Source organism: Macrotis lagotis, chromosome X (assembly GCF_037893015.1).
Source record: "Macrotis lagotis isolate mMagLag1 chromosome X, bilby.v1.9.chrom.fasta, whole genome shotgun sequence".
Taxonomy (NCBI): Eukaryota; Metazoa; Chordata; class Mammalia; order Peramelemorphia; family Peramelidae; genus Macrotis; species Macrotis lagotis.
The window spans coordinates 502,814,810-502,831,021 of NC_133666.1; the positions used below are offsets into that span (position 1 = coordinate 502,814,810).

General features: G+C 34.6%; 1 protein-coding gene across 1 annotated transcript; it reads left to right on the forward strand.

Moving 5' to 3' along the window:
* The first annotated feature begins 1,999 nt into the window (after window positions 1-1,999).
* HSBP1L1 (heat shock factor binding protein 1 like 1) lies at window positions 2,000-14,387 on the forward strand. Its single transcript, XM_074204769.1, has 4 exons — window positions 2,000-2,114; window positions 4,863-4,929; window positions 6,424-6,514; window positions 8,879-14,387. Coding segments are annotated over exons 1-4 (204 nt in total). The 5' UTR covers window positions 2,000-2,069; the 3' UTR covers window positions 8,880-14,387.
* Window positions 14,388-16,212: the final 1,825 nt, after the last annotated feature.

The window sequence follows — 16,212 nt, forward strand, 5'->3', positions numbered from 1 at the left end:
ATCAGTTAATACTCTGCCAACAGTTCATTAAAGTCCTAGTTTTCCCACATCCCTTCCAACATTTATCATTTTCCTTTACTATTCTATTAGCCAATTTGAGGTGTGAGATAGTACCTCAGAGTGATTTTAATTTGCATTTCTCTAATCAATAATGATGTAATAATGTAGAACATTTTTGTATTTCTATAGATAGTTTTGATTTTTTTGATCTGAATATTTTTTGGCCATCAATTAATTAGAAAATGACTTGTATTCTTATAAATTGGATTCCAATTTCTATATATTTGAGAACTATATCCTGGCTCTAATTTTTTTTTCTGTGTTCTAATTTCCTTCTAATTTTGGTTGTTCTGCTTTTATTTGTGCAAAATCTTTTCAATTTAACAATCAAAATTATTCATTTCATATTTCATAATGCTTTCTACCTATGATTTGATCCTAAATAATTACATTATTGAACATCCAAACTTACTAAGGAAAACAGGAAATGAGAAAGACAACCAACTTTCTCAGTTTTGTAATTCACAGTCCAAAAGTTTGGAACATAGTAGGACCTTAACAATTCTTGGTGCTATTACAGTTTGTGCATCATGAAGAAATAGAACTTGGGTGATGTTATGATGGAATTCAATAAAAATAGCTTTGTTCAAGGATCCACTCAGTAAGATACCATAAGAATTATTTCATCATTCCCCCCCCTTTTAATTAAAGGAATCAGGGAAGGGAATATTCACAATCAGTTCAAATGTTCCTTTCTCAATGCATTTAAATAGTACAAAGAACAATCTGCCAGTTTATCATCAACAAGAAAAAGAAATGAATTCTACAAGACTTGGGGATATTACCTCAAATGAAATTCAAAAAAAATAGCAAACAAACCCATTACTGCATTTGGAGCTTGGACTAGGAGCAAGGATATATAAAGAAGGACTCAGGGTTGAATAATAGGATTGGTTGCCTGTATAGGTGGATTACATGCAAGGCTGCATACTTTAAATTTGTGTGGGGGAGTTGGGTAGAACAATCAAGATATTTCCTGATCTAGGAATTACACATTTCTGAACATCATTTTGTGGTCCATGAGAAGATTAGAGATTAGAAAGGGTATCTGTTTTGAATAAAAAACAAATCAAACTCTTGGAGGCTACCAGCCCTCTTAAGATCACATCTTTAATCATTTGTGATTTAAGAATAGAAACCAAACTCATTGTTTAGCAGGCCACCAGATTATTAAAGCTTTCAGTGTTAGGCTGCAAAACCTGATGCATGGTTTTAATCGAAGGGTGAGCCTAGTATTCAGTTTTAGGAGACAACAACCCCTCCCAACAAACATACAAGGTAACAACCAATTAATTATACCCTGGCAATCATCTTCTCCAACCCTTCACAGGACTAGTCATTTCCTCCAGAGATTATGTCCTTCCTGATTTGACCAGCCACATCAGATGAGTCAGCCACTGTATTTGGGCGTGTCGATTTAAAGAAGTTTTTTTAGGTTCTTTAACCTTGCTTGGGAATTAAATGCTAGTTGCTTCATTTTTAAGGTCATTTGAGGTGAAAAGTGTAGGAGTTTCTTTCTGAATTCTAATTCTTATTTTTCTTTTTTTTTTTTTTGCTTTAGATTAAAATATCATGAACAAATAAAGATCCCTATTCGTTTTTTACTTTGGAAACCAAAAGTTTCAGGTTTGGCGTCTCCCAAATTACTCACAGGTTCAGTCATCACGCCTTGACACCTACTGTGGTAGGGAGGGTCTTGAGGAAATCAGGAGTTTGGGTGAGACTTTTCCCCTCGGAGAGAATCTTTTTTAAACTCGAGGATAGATTGGCATGTGCTCAGCACTCTAAGAGCTCGGGGGTTATAAATAAGGTGAGCGGGCATTGCCCCATCTCGGGCCGGCGCCAGAAGGGCTGGAGGGCTCTGCCAGTGTGGCGGGCGCGGGGCGCCTTCCCGCAGCCGGGGAGTGGGAGGCGGCTGCTCGGGACGCCGGCCGAGGGGGCTGCGGCAGCTTTCCAGCCCGAGGCTCCTCCCTGCCACACCTGGGCTGCCCGGGAAGGAGACGTGACAGATGGCAGACCTCGACCCCCCAAGCGGGCTGGCGCTCTCCGAGTTGGTAAGTTGGGCGCGTCGCCCCCAGCTCCCTCTTCTTCCTCGGGGCCGGGGGCAGCCACGCCAATTGTGCCGCTCGGGCAGAGTGAAATGACCCGCACTCGACTTTCTGGGAAATCTGACCCAAGATCTTCGGGTTAGTGCTTAATGCCTTCCAGTTCCCCGCTTTACTCCCAATAATCCAGTCCACACACGAGGGCAGTAGGGGATGACAGCCTGCTTCTTGGGAAATTTTGCATCTTTCAGCCAGGGTTCTGAATCCGCACAAGACTCTCCAACTGGGAGAAAGGCTTATTTATAGTTTATCTTGAAAGGATACCTTTCCTTAACCTTTCGGGAGACTGGAATCTGAAAGCAGAGCTAAAGGGCGGGTGAGGGGAGATAGGACCTGAGACTCTTATAAAAGAAAAATCAGTATTAAGACTTTTGAGCCCACAGGAATGGGAGCATCATTTTACTCAACTCTTTGTATTTGCTGTTAAGGGCTGAATCTCAGATAACTGAGTTTTCCCTCACCCAGAGATACATTCTTTTAGTTAAAAGCTAACTCTTCTAATTCCAAATCATCATTTATATACCTCGCAGTTTTATTACTCCCCCTTTCCTTTATTCAGTTCTAAGCATTTGGGACTTTTGTCGATAGCTTCTCAAAGTAGCAATAATTTTCCGAGCAATATAGGGTAAAGACTGCCTGAAAATTAGGAGATAGTCTAACTTTTTCTTTAAGTGATTCGGTGCTCTTACAACTGGGGAAAGAAGGGTGTTAAAACATTCCATTCAATTCAGTGATTCAGCAATTTCTCCCCAGACTGGCAACCAGATGAAAGGATCTATTATTTGAAGGCCTCTGTTAGACTGTTCCAGACAAGAGCTGTATTAGCTTTGCCAACTATACCCTTTCTCTTCTCTCAAGTGACAGCTAAAACTTACATTCTAATCAAATGCACTATTAAATTATGGCTTCACTGGTCATTGTAACACAGAATTTAAAAGTTTGGATATTTCACCTGCCTGCTAGTATACAGGAGAAATACTATATTAAATTATAAAAGTAAGTGAACATTACCTCCCACCAGCAAAATGATCTGAGGTTTAATTGCTTCAAGTCTGAAACACATTTAATCAGAGTTTACTATGTCCTTCTCATACATATCATATACCAAATTCTAGATTTTGTATATGAAGATATGAGACAAATTCTCTATTGACCATTGTCATGAAAGTAAGAAAAAGAGTAACAAATGTTAAATAATTCAACTTAACAGTTTTGCATATAAATTTAGAACTAGAGATGTTTCTGGTACTTGGAGGATGAACACTTAGAATTTTTTTATATTTTAGGTTTTTGCAAGGCAATGGGGTTAAGTGGCTTGCTCAAGGCCACAGTCAGGTACTCCTGACTCCAAGGTGGGTGCTCTATCCACTGCGCCACCTAGCTGGCCCAGAAATTTATTTGTTAGTAAGTTTAACTTCCAGGCAATATCTGTTTTGTTTTGAAAAGTAAACATTACTGTGGAAGGAGGTAGCATGCTATACTAGGAAAAGCACTGTATTACAAACCAAGAAATCTTAGATTGGTTTTCACTCTGTCACAAATTATGACTATGGCATGTTGTTCAACCTATGTAGAGCTTTTGCTCTCTATAAACTGGGAGAGGTAAACTACATAAAACTTAAGATACTTTCCATTTTTAATCTTGTATGAATTTTTTCCTAGGGCAAATCTCTTCCATCCTTCTAAAAGTTATTAAATGACTCCCTGGCCAGATCATTGTGATCCTAACAGATATAGAAAGCATGGATAATCACAAACCTACATTTTTAAAAAAAATCTGAGTTTTGATAATTCCAAAAATAGCATTAGCAAATGGGAAATTGGTATGATAGCCATTTACTGTCATAATTACAGAAAAAATCTCTCAGCTGAAACATTCTTTATTCACAACTCAACATAACATATCCAATGTCTTTATGAATATTTGGGATCAAGTAATGCACTAATATTACATGTTATCTGTTCACAGCAGTTGAGACAAGACTTGAAACAGGCACTATAAATTTTAATGTTATAAGCACTTTTAAGTAGTAGTGATTAGGTATAAGTAGTGTGGTGTAAAAGATATAATTGAATATGAGAATCAGGGACAAGATGTTCTCCATGAGCTACTAAAAAACCTTGTCATTTCTTGTACCAACTGTTGAGTGTCTCACAGTCATAAAATAAGGGATTATCCAGTTCAGAAATGTGAATGTGGATTTTTAAAGTCTTTTCAAATGGATCTCACCATGGTCATTCCCTCCAAAAAAAAGAGATCATAGCTCATCCAAGTTTACATATCCTATGCAACTCTCATCCATGTCCTCCCACTTTGCCAAAGACTCTTCAAAGATGCTTGTGGGGTAGGGGTGGGGGCTTCTTGGATTTCTCTTGACATCACAAAGAATACCACTGGAACACAAGTTATCCCTCCTTGTTATGTGTTTAGCTTTTTTTTTCCAAGGACACAATTCTTGACAGCACTATTTACTCTGTATTGTAACATTTTGCAGCCTGCTCATAGGCACTTTGTGCCTCTCCATTATACTAATTTTTAAAATTCTGTAGTTGTCATACTATTCTAACTCACACAACAGTCTTTATTTCTGGAGTTGGCATCATTAAACAAGTTTTATAATTTCACAGGAGCAATTTCATCCCAAAATTCAGAAACGTGTATCAAACATTATATTCAATTTTCTGGTTTTTTTCCAGGCAGAAGATTTACTACAGGAACTTCAGGTACACTTTCAAGGTCTGACCGAGACAATAACTTTCAAAAATATCCTTTTATATTTTAAAAGAATGTACAGTGTTGCTCTGAAATTACTGATTAAGAAGTGCTTTCATGAACATTCCTGGCCATTTTCTTTCTTTCTATAAAGCTTTTCTAGTATGTTATTGTTAAACAAACTACATATTTGCATTTTAGTGGTACATTCAGAGATATAATAATATTCATTTGCAGGATGAAAAATTATTTCATACTAAAGAGCTGGTATGTACTTTTCAAGGATAAAATAATTTATATTCCTCAGTATGTCAAAGATATAGGTATTCTGTCATTATGGAAACTCTTTCCACCAGTTGCCCGAGACTTCGAGATCTTAAATGATTTGCCCACATTTACAGAGTTAGTATGTGTCATAGAGCTAGGATTTTAATTCAAAACTTCCTGCCAAGTTAACTCTAAGTACACATTATGGTGAGTGATAAAGAATGCTGGATGTGAAATCAGAGACCCTAAGATGAAATCTGGCATGGCCATGAAGGAGTTGGTCTATAAGACTTTAAGGTCCCTTCATACTAGAAGTATATATTTCCATGAGTATTACAGAAAGAAATCCCTAATACTTTATGATTGAAATCCCATTTTTTTACACTATTAAGCATCAAACATTTTTTTTTTAAGGTTGTTTTTTTTTTTTTTGCAAGGCAAATGGAGTTAAGTGGCTTGCCCAAGGCCACACAGCTAGGTAATTATTAAGTGTCTGAGACTGGATTTGAACCCAGGTACTCCTGACTCCAGGGCCAGTGCTTTATCCATTGCACCACCTAGCCCCCCCAGCATCAAACATTTTCAACAAATTTGTTTCAACTAAACCTACTTGTGGCTTTGATTTAGTCAGGTACAAAAGGCTGTTTCCAGTTTGTATAAAAACAGTAGAAAAACATATGTTCTGAAAACAAATTTTACTTCACTTCAAAAACCAAATTCTTGAACATTTTGTAAACAAAACAACTGTACAATAATTTCTCATTAACTTATACTCCAGTTCTGGAAATTAGTTTCCATGGGAGATAAAACACTGGTCCTAAGGCATAATGAAATTAACACTTAAATAATATTTAAATGTGTAAAGAGACAAGTTTTGTCCCATATAACTGGGCAAGACAATAGTTAAAAAGATTAAATCCTCCAAATGTTTAAATGTTTATGGTTACATATTAAAATATACCATAGTTAATTCCTATTTCCCAAGATGTTATTCCTGACTGTATTCAATTAAGCATATTAAATCCTTGGGATTTTGGCTTTTTATTACAGCATGCTCATGCTCCAGTTATCCAGCAATCTATCAGTTGGGGGAAAAATTATATGAAAGGTTTTTTCCCTCTCTTGCACTCTATAATTTATTAAAATTATCAGGATTTCTTTGTAAGTGCTAATTTTAAAGTGACAAAAAAACTGAAGAATTACCATAAAGTATCTAATGGTTAAGTTATTACACCAATGAAATTAATATGCACTATAGTTTTCTTTAACGTTTTATACTGGAAGAAATGGGGAGTCGGATTGATGATTTACAGAACAATGTAACTGATCTCATGGTAGAAGCAGGGATCCAAAATACAAAGAGCAAATGGTAAGGATCAATAAATTTTTTTTATGCTTTTAAAGGTATTATTTGTATTTGTCCTTAAAAAACAACTTACCTGTTAATATAACCTAAGACCACCATCTTTATGATAAAAATCTTGAAATCTACTATTATTTGAAGTTATAAATCTATTTTTTTAAGGTTTTTTTGCAAGCCAAATGGGGTGAAGTGGCTTGCCCAAGGCCACACAGCTAGGCAATTATTAAGTGTCTGAGACTACATTTGAACCCAGGTACTCCTGACTCCAAGGCCGGTGCTTTATCCACTATGCCACCTAGCCGCCCCTCAAGTTATAAATGTATAGACAAATTTCTCGTACTTACTGATTTATCCTTATGGTTATCAATTATAATTGTCCTAAAGAACTTGAGTGCTTATTTTTTTCATAATTCCTTATTATGTTTTCACACTAAACCCTCAGAAGAAATCACTTTGGAACAGGTGTTTAGAAAAACAGCTATTTTTTGAGAGAAGTTATTTAAGTAGCCTTCCAAAAAAGCTTTATAAATCAGGTCCATAATAGTATTTGCTACATCTTTAAAGAGTTTCCATTATATTTGGATGTACCAGAGTTTAGGTTATTTTCTGCTACAGATTTAATGACCACCTTATTAGTGAAAATTAGCCTTTTAGTCTGAGGAATCCCATAGATTTTATATTTCAAGCTTATATTTTATATTCATAATTTTTAATAAATTTGAAGATAAAAATAATACAACTTGTGATACTTTGTGACAGTTGTACTAATTCAACTAAGAAAAATTTTCATTAATACTGAATTTAACAGAGTTCATTTTTCAATGCAAGAATGAGTTAGCTTTAATAAGAAATAACCTAGATAATAGAATTGCAAAATAAGATAGAGTGATTAGCCCTAGTAAGGGAGAGTTTCAGAAGGAAAGAAATGCTGATCTTTTTAAGGAATTTGAGGGCTTCAAACTTGTCAATTAAATAGGGAAGTTAAGTCATTTGCTGTAAGGGTAGTATTCTAGTTTGGGTGTGAGACACAAAGAAAAAGCCTGAAATAGGTGCTTTCGAAAATTAAGTTATAAGAGTAGGATCAAGAGGTAGAATTACGAGGGTCCAGCTGTAATTAGGTACCAAAAATTTGTAGTAAGTTATATCAGTGTTTCTAGTAATGGCATCCTGGGACAAAGGGGGAACAAGACTGGCAAAACTGGATAGCTGGGCTTAATCTCAAAAAGGAAGGAGTACACTTTTCAGGAATGTTAGATCAGTGAGAAAAGGCATTCTAAAGGTAGTAGTCAGAGAAGCATAAAAGTGGCAGACCCTGGGCTTAATGCTAAATATTGTGATAAGCATATGGAAGAATAAGGTCAAGGGACTAGAAATAACAATAAGGGAAATGTAGGATTAGTGAATCAAGAGTGGGAAAGGTAGGAGAATAAGAAGTGTTGCTCAGAGAGCAGACATTTTCAAAGTTCTGGTTCTTGGATTGTGTAATTTCAAGAGATACTGAAGTCTGAGGCTGAAGTGTAATACAGGAGGTTGTTGCAAATGAAGAAACTGAGGAACCATATGACCTGATTATTCAAGGAGTCATTACCATAAACATTGAAGTCTCAAAGGATAACACTAAGGAAAGGGATAGAAAAGATAACCATGAGCCAAGCTAGATGCTAGTCATTTAAAAAGTTAAGAGAATTATCTAGAAATCAATAAACAACAGCAACAAAGATGGGGCAAAAATGGTTTAGACTGATTTCACATAGCACTTCTTCATTCTTATTCCTCCAAAGCACCTATATACTGTATGTGAGAGGAATAGTGGATAATGAGCTGGTCTATGAATTAGCAAGAACTGAATTGAATACCAATTCTGATCCATGCCCCTCAGCAAGTTATCCTATTTTCTCTTAATGTTCTGGGTTCCTAAGACTATAAAAGGCAGATACAGTGCAGACTTGAATTGGCAAAGAAAATTTCCTCATCTGGAAATTTATAGTACCCTTAAAGCATATGTGACGGGGGGAGGGGGGGTAGCTAGGTGGCACAGTAGATAGAGCACCAACCCTGGAATCAGGAGGACCTGAGTTCAAATGGCATCAGATACTTAATAATTGCCTAGCTGAGTGACCTTGGGCAAGTCACTTAACCCCATTGCCTTAAATAAAAATAAAAAAACATAGGTGACTGAAACTATGTATGACTTATTCTCCATGACACTCTAAATTCTACAAAAACAAAGACTCTTAAACTGTGTACCTCCCTCAGCATTAAGCACAGAAGCTTAATATTTACTGTAATGAATTGAACTTCTAGAATTGCCTGAAAAATAAATTTTAAGATATTTAGTTTATAACACCTATTTCAATTTTTCCCAAACAGATCTGAATTACTTTGATTTTAAAAGAGGCAAAGTGCATTTTTATGGATAAAGATTCTGCTGCATAGAAGCTGTTCCTACAAGAGAAATATTGTCATATGTTTAAAAAAACTAAATATACAATATATGGTAGGTAATATTAAAATGTTAAATGTTAGTTTCAGTAATGAGATTTGTTTGTAGAAATTTCATTCTTAAGAGAGTACCTTTAAGATCGACAAGAATGTTAATTAAAAATGTGATTCAAGGAGCACTTTTATCAATTCAAATATTTTCATCAAAAGATGATAATAGTTGAAATTCATACAATACAAAAATGTCCAAGTACTTTTGATGTGTATGAATACATTTGTTTCTTGTCCTTTGTATAATTTGGTATAACTACTATTTTATAAATGAGAAAACTGAAGGAAACCTCTCCTCCCCCTAAAAGAAGTCCATTGTGTATAAATGAGATACCCAATCAGTCTCTTAAAAAATGGATGTTCATTTTCTGTTGTGTATTATAACATCCTTACCTTTATTTTACTACATAATAGGTTGGGGCTAATATGTGGGGGAAAATCTTGAAGAATCTGTTATAATTTACCAACTTATAGCTAAATGTCCAAAAGCTTCAAGGATTCTAACAAATAAGTGAAGTAACTCTTTACTAGTCTATCTAATAATTTTGAAACACACTAATATATTGTTCATCTTGGGCTTTTAAAAATATAATTGAGTCTTTTAAAAAGAAATTACTAAATCAATACACTTTATCTAAACTCAACACACCCACTTTTATGGGAAATCCTGTAGTTAATAACCTTAAATGATTACACTTACAATGGTACTCCCTTTAACCTATTCTGCTTGACTTTTCTACAGTAATTGCTTTCCCTAGCACAGTTATCAAGAATATCCTCTTATAGGGGTGGCTAGGTGGCACAGTAGATAAAGCACCGGCCCTGGAGTCAGGGGTACCTGGGTTCAAATTCGGTCTCAGACACTTAATAATTACCTAGCTGTGTGGCCTTGGGCAAGCCACTTAACCCCATCTGCCTTGCAAAAACCTAAAAAAAAAATCCTCTTATAAACATAATAACATCTGTAGTGCATAAAGTTTAAAAATTATTTAAGCACCCTAGAAATTCTGAGCAAGATTTACTTTAAGTAGTGAACTGCAATAGCTAAACACAACCTATGATATATAGCATACCCTAATAGAATATATTCATTTATACACAATATATTTCAATAAATTTGTCTCCATTTAAATAAATAAAATTATCTTAATTTTTTCAAATATGCTCAAACATTGAAGCTTAAATTTCAAATCACAAAAATATTTTTCTGAACATAATTTTTGTGTTCAGAAGAATTTCTAAGTAAAAAATGAAACATTTGCAAAGTCAGCTCCTATTATAAAATGAAGAGATACACAGAGACTGTCTGGAAAACACTTTTATTTATATAGTAAATATCATCTAAAATTTCATAGAAAAGTTTGTCATTGATAAGTATCATTTATAAATATATCTTCATAAGCAGGAGTGAGAACTGAACCCCCTCTCCTTTTCAAATAAGACTTATGGAATGACATAACTATTAACAGAATTGGCCAAATATGGTTCCTAAATTAAAAAAGGCTAGTTTGATGTCCTCAACTGTAAATCTCAAATAGGTTATTACAGAAGAAAAAAATTAACTTAGTACATGAATGTTTTTTCCAATTTTGAATTAATTTCAGTTAAATGTAAAAATGTCATACACAAATTTCAAAGGTCAAATGATTATAATTTTTTCAAAATGTTACTTACAAAAACAGGTCAGGGGAAATATAATTTGCACTAAGTACATTATTGTTTCTCAATACTTAAGTATTGCTTTATTACTTTTTAATGTTTGTAACTGCATATTTTCTTTCTATTAATAAGAAATCAAATTGAGTCTTCTTAAACTTATGTTAGCACTCATTATTATCAAATTACCTGGACTAGCCTTCAAAGACTTTACCTTAAAGCCACTTTAAGAATCTGAAGAGGGAATTCAGAAGATTTGCTATTTGGATGACCTGGGATTTGCTCTATGTTTTCCCAATGGCTAATTTCAATAAAGTCAATATATGTGGAATAAAATACCAATTATCCCTGACAGCACTTTGGGATATGTGTTTATATATAAATGCGAAATATATATATGATATATATATGACATACAACCCTATTCCATTTTCCAGTGATGTAAGTGAAAATATCACTGCTATGAACATATGGCATATAATAGGAATACATTCTAATCAAATCAACTGGTATAGCTTCATTTTGCAAAACAAAGCAGAAAACAAACCTGTTATTAAATCTTAATTCCAACAAAGATGAAGGCATTATTTTAATATCAACTAAGAAATGTCATTTATAGTGGCACTATTCAAAGTAGGTTTTAAAATATGTTAGTTGAAATGTTTTAGCTGATAACCTAAGGAAAAATTTATGGTTATTTTCAATGTTTTACTGCTGTACACTTACAAACTGGAAAGGAAAATTTGGAATTTCTGATTCAGATGTGATATTTAGTCAAATTTTCCCTTCTGACAATGGTTTCTCTATTTGTTCATCAAAAAAAGTTATTTACATAAACTTAATTAAGTGAAGCATTTTATTTATTATCTGCATGACCAAAAATGATCTGAGTAATTTACAAAGTTGACATACACAAGACAAAAAATTAAAATACAAAAAAATTAAAACTCAAAAATTAGTTATGAAAAGGGATCATCAAAACCCCCATAACAGATTGTAAATGTTAGTTACTGCAGGTGAACAAGAAATCAGCTCAGAGTCCCTAGACAGGTATGGTCCAAGGAGAAATAATAGGGTTGCACCATCAACAATTCAAGAAAACACCTGCTAAATATCTACTAAGTAACAAGGCATTCAAAATACACAGACACCAATTAAGTATGACCTTGTCTTTAAGGAACTTACATTCTACTGTTGTATATCATGTACATAAATGAAGAGATGGAACCCAAACTAAATCTTAAAGGAAGCGGGGAATTAAAATCCACAGATAATATAACAAAAGAAATGAAAAGGTGGTTTCACAAAAACTTCATCACAGAAGTGGCAACTAAGCTGAATGTTGAAGTAAGGGGAGCACATTCTTGGCACAGGAGAACAGATTGTGAAAAGATTTGGATGAAGGTGTAAGATGGATGTCAAGTACAAAGAAGTAATGATCAATTTGACTGGAATATATAGTAATTTGAAGGGGAGAAATAAAAGACAGGAAGGAGACAGTATAGAGATCTTAAATAGTGAGGGATTGTTTCATTATTTCTATGTGCTCGTAAAGTGCTCGGAATGTTAAGGACTTAATAAATACTAATTGCTTGCTTGATTGCTTAAATGATCAGCTTGAGAAGGAATTAGGATTGAGAAGGAATTAGGACTGGGAAAGAATTTGAAAAACAAAATTGAAGGAATTAGAATTGGGAAGGGACAAAACTCTAGCTCTTTGCAGATGACATGATGGTATACCTAGAGAATCCCCAAAAAATCATCTAAAAAACTATTAGAAATAATTGGAAACTTTAGCAAAGTCACAGGATATAAAATAAACCCTCATAAATCCTCAACATTTCTATATGTGACTAGCAAGATGCAGGAGAAAGAGCTAGAAGAGAAATCCCATTCAAAATAACATCAGACAATATAAAATACTTGGGAGTCTACCTATCAAAACAGACTCAGAAACTTTTTGAAAACAATTGCAAAACACTTCTCACACAAATAAAATCAAATTTAAATAACTGGGCAAATATCAACTGCTCATAGATAGGCTGAGCTAATATAATAAAAATGACAATTCTACCAAAACTAAACTACCTGTTTAGTGCCCTACCAATCAAACTTCCAAAAAAAATTACTTAAGTGAGTTAGGAAAAATAGTAAGTAAATGAATATGGAGAAATAAAGTCAAGAATTTCCAGGGATTTAATGAAAAAAGTGTAAAAGAAAGTGGCTTAACCCTAACAGCTAAAATTATATTATAAAACATCAATCATCAAAACTGTCTGGTATTGGCTAAGAAATAGAGTGGTGGACCAGTGGAACAGACTAGGTGCAATAGCAGGAAATGATTACAGTAACATGCTGTTTCATAAACCCAGAGTCCAGCTATTGGGATTAAAAACTCACTCTTTGATAAAAACTGCTGGGAAAATTGGAAGTTAGTATGGCAGAAACTTGGATTAGGCCAACATCTCATACCCTATACTAAGATAAGATCAAAATGGATATAGGATTTAGACATAAAAAAATAACATAAGAAAACTAGGAAATCAAGGAGCAATTTACCTGTCAGATCTATGGAAAGGGAAGCAGTCTATGACCAAGGAAGAGATGGAGAACATCAGTAAAAACATACTAGATAATTTTGATTACATTAAATTAAAATAAAAAGCTTTTGCAGACAAAACTCCTGTAACCAAGATCAAAAGAAATGTAGTAAATTGGGAAACAATATTTACAGCTATTATTTCTGACAAAGGACTCATTTCTAAAATATACAGAGAACTGTGTCATTAAAAAAAAAAAGCCATTCCCCAATTGACAAATGGTCAAAGGATATGCAAAGGTAATTTACAGATGAGGAAATCAAAGCAATCCATAGTCATATGAAAAACTGCTCTAAATCACTACTTATTAGAGAAATGCAAATTAAAGCATCTCTGAGGTACCACCTCACACCTCTCAGACTGTTCAATATAACCAGAAAGGACAAAGATGGATGTTGGAAGGGAGGTGGGAAATCTGGGACACTAATACATTGTTGGTGGAGCTGTGGACTCATCCAATCTTTCCAGAGAGCAATTTGGAATTATGCCCAAAAAGCAACAAAAATGTGCATAACCTTTGATCCAGCAATACCACTACTGGGTCTTACTACTGGGTATGCCCTGAAGAGATGATGAAAAAGGGTAAAAACATTCCTTGTACAAAAATATTCATAGTGGTCCTGTTTGTGTTGGCAAAGAATTGGAAATTAAGTAAATGTCCTTCAATTGAGGAATGGCTTAGCAAACTGTGGTATATGTATGTCATGAAACACTATTGTTCTATTAGAAACCAGGAGGGATGGGATTTCAGGGAAGCCTGGAGGGATTTGCATGAACTGATGCTGAGTGAGATGAGCTGAACTAGGAAGAACATTGTATACCCTAAAAGCAACATGGGAGTGATGATCAACCTTAATGGACTTGCTCATTCCATCAGTGCAACAATCAGGCACAATTCTGGGATATCTGCGATGGAGAATACCATCTGTATCCAGAGAAAGAATTGTGGAGTTTGATCAAAGACCAAAGACTATTAATTAAAAAAACTTGTTCTTATATAATTCTGCTATCTCTTATACTTTATTTTTTTCCCTTAAGGATATCATCAATTCCTTAAGGATGTCATCTCTCATCAATTCAACTTAGATCAATGTATACCATGGAAACAATGTAAAGACTAACAGACTGCCTTCGGGGGTGGGGTGGGGAGAGGAGGGGAAAAAACTGTAAAATGCAAAATAAATAAAATTTTTTAAAAAAGATGAGAATTGTGAAAAAATATTAATTTGATAGCTGTGTGGAAAATGAATAAGAAAGAGGGAAGACTTGTAGCAGAAGGAACAAAAAAAGTTTATAGGCATAAAGCAGAGAACAAAGTTTTTCTTGGTAATAAATTTTAAAAGGGATTCACCTCAGGGGCAGCTAGGTGGCGCAATGGATAAAGCAACAGCCCCGGAGTCAGGAGTAACTGGGTTCAAATGTGACCTCAGGCTCTTATTACCTAGCTGTGTGGCCTTGGGCAAGCCACTTAACTCCATTTGCCTTGCAAAAACCTAAAAAAAAAAATTTAAATGAGGCAGCTAGGTGGTGTAGTGGATAAAGCATCGGCCTTGGAGTCAGGAGTACCTGGGTTCAAATCCGGTCTCAGACACTTAATAATTACCTAGCTGTGTGGCCTTCGGCAAGCCACTTAACCCCATTTGCCTTGCAAAAAAAAAAAAAGATTTACCTCAAGGATCATGAAAGGCACTGTTATATAAATAGGCATTGTTACTAAGTTTTGCAAGATATAATAAAATTCCTCAAATAGTTTTTTATATCAATGCTTTACTCTCTTTAATAGCTGAGGGCAATGTTAAATTCTAGTAAGGGGAAAATGTTTCTCCAGGGAGTTACAGAAATATGGTTTCTGCACACAGCTTTATAATGACTTAATTTATATAGGGATAAAGCTTTTAAAACCCCAGAGGGGGTGGCTAGGTGGCACAGTGGATAGAGCACCAGCCCTGGAGTCAGGAGTCCCTGAGTTCAAATCCAGCCTCACACACTCAATCATTACCTAGCTGTGTGGCCTTGGGCAAGCCACTTAACCCCATTTGCCTTGCAAAAACCTAACCCCCCCCCAAACCCAGAGGAAATAATAAACACATTAGACCTTTTTCTCTAAAATATCAAATGTCTCTCAAGTAAATTGCTCACAATGGCTAGACATCAGATGGTTAAATTATCTGGCTTCTTAACAGTCATAAATGTTATTGATAAAAGGATCGATATTTTACCTTTCTGATAAAGAAAAGCAGTGTTATTGCTGTTATGAATATTCAGGACCATAATTTGAATTTTGTGTGAGAAAGCACCCTATTTTTATAGAGAGGTGGCCTAAATTGCCAATTTTGCCTTCATCACTAAGCTAGTGCAAATGTCATTCCAGGTGAGAAACAATTAAAATGGTATGCCAAATACTCTTGACAATCAGGAAATCTGTCCTTTCCATAATAATTTCAATATAGAAGGATGTAAGAGATCTAAAGATAAAATAGAAAATAATTTCTATTTGTGTTGATTTTATTTAAGTATTTTTTAGTCACTATGCAAAATAGTACATCAAAGTCACATTTAGTTTTACTTAATAATCAGTCAAGTAGTTATTTTCCAGGGGGGACATTAATCAACAATCATATATGCATGATACTTTTGTTTTTGCAAGATAATGGGGTTAAGTGACTTCCCCAAGGTCTCACAGCTAGGCAATGATTGTCTGAGGCAAGATTTGAACAGATGTCCTCCTGACTCCAGGGATGGTGTTGTATCCACTGAGTCACCTAGCTGCCTCCTCAACAATCATATATGCAAAACAATCATGAAGTAATAGTACATCAATTCAATTAAATGTTGAGTATCTATTATATGCCAAACAATTATATGTCCTAGGTCATGGGCAGTCAAAGAGCCAAGAATAGTTTTTCCATTTTTAAATAGCTTTTTTAATTTAAAATATTCTTAATTTGGGCCATA

Excerpts from the sequence above, each read along its gene's own strand:
- HSBP1L1 (XM_074204769.1), top strand. The coding sequence starts at position 2,070 with ATGGCAGACCTCGACCCCCCAAGCGGGCTGGCGCTCTCCGAGTTG. Across the intron at positions 2,115-4,862 it reads GGCTGGCGCTCTCCGAGTTG|GCAGAAGATTTACTACAGGA; the intron begins GTAAGTTGGGCG and ends GTTTTTTTCCAG. Across the intron at positions 4,930-6,423 it reads CGAGACAATAACTTTCAAAA|TGGAAGAAATGGGGAGTCGG; the intron begins ATATCCTTTTAT and ends AACGTTTTATAC.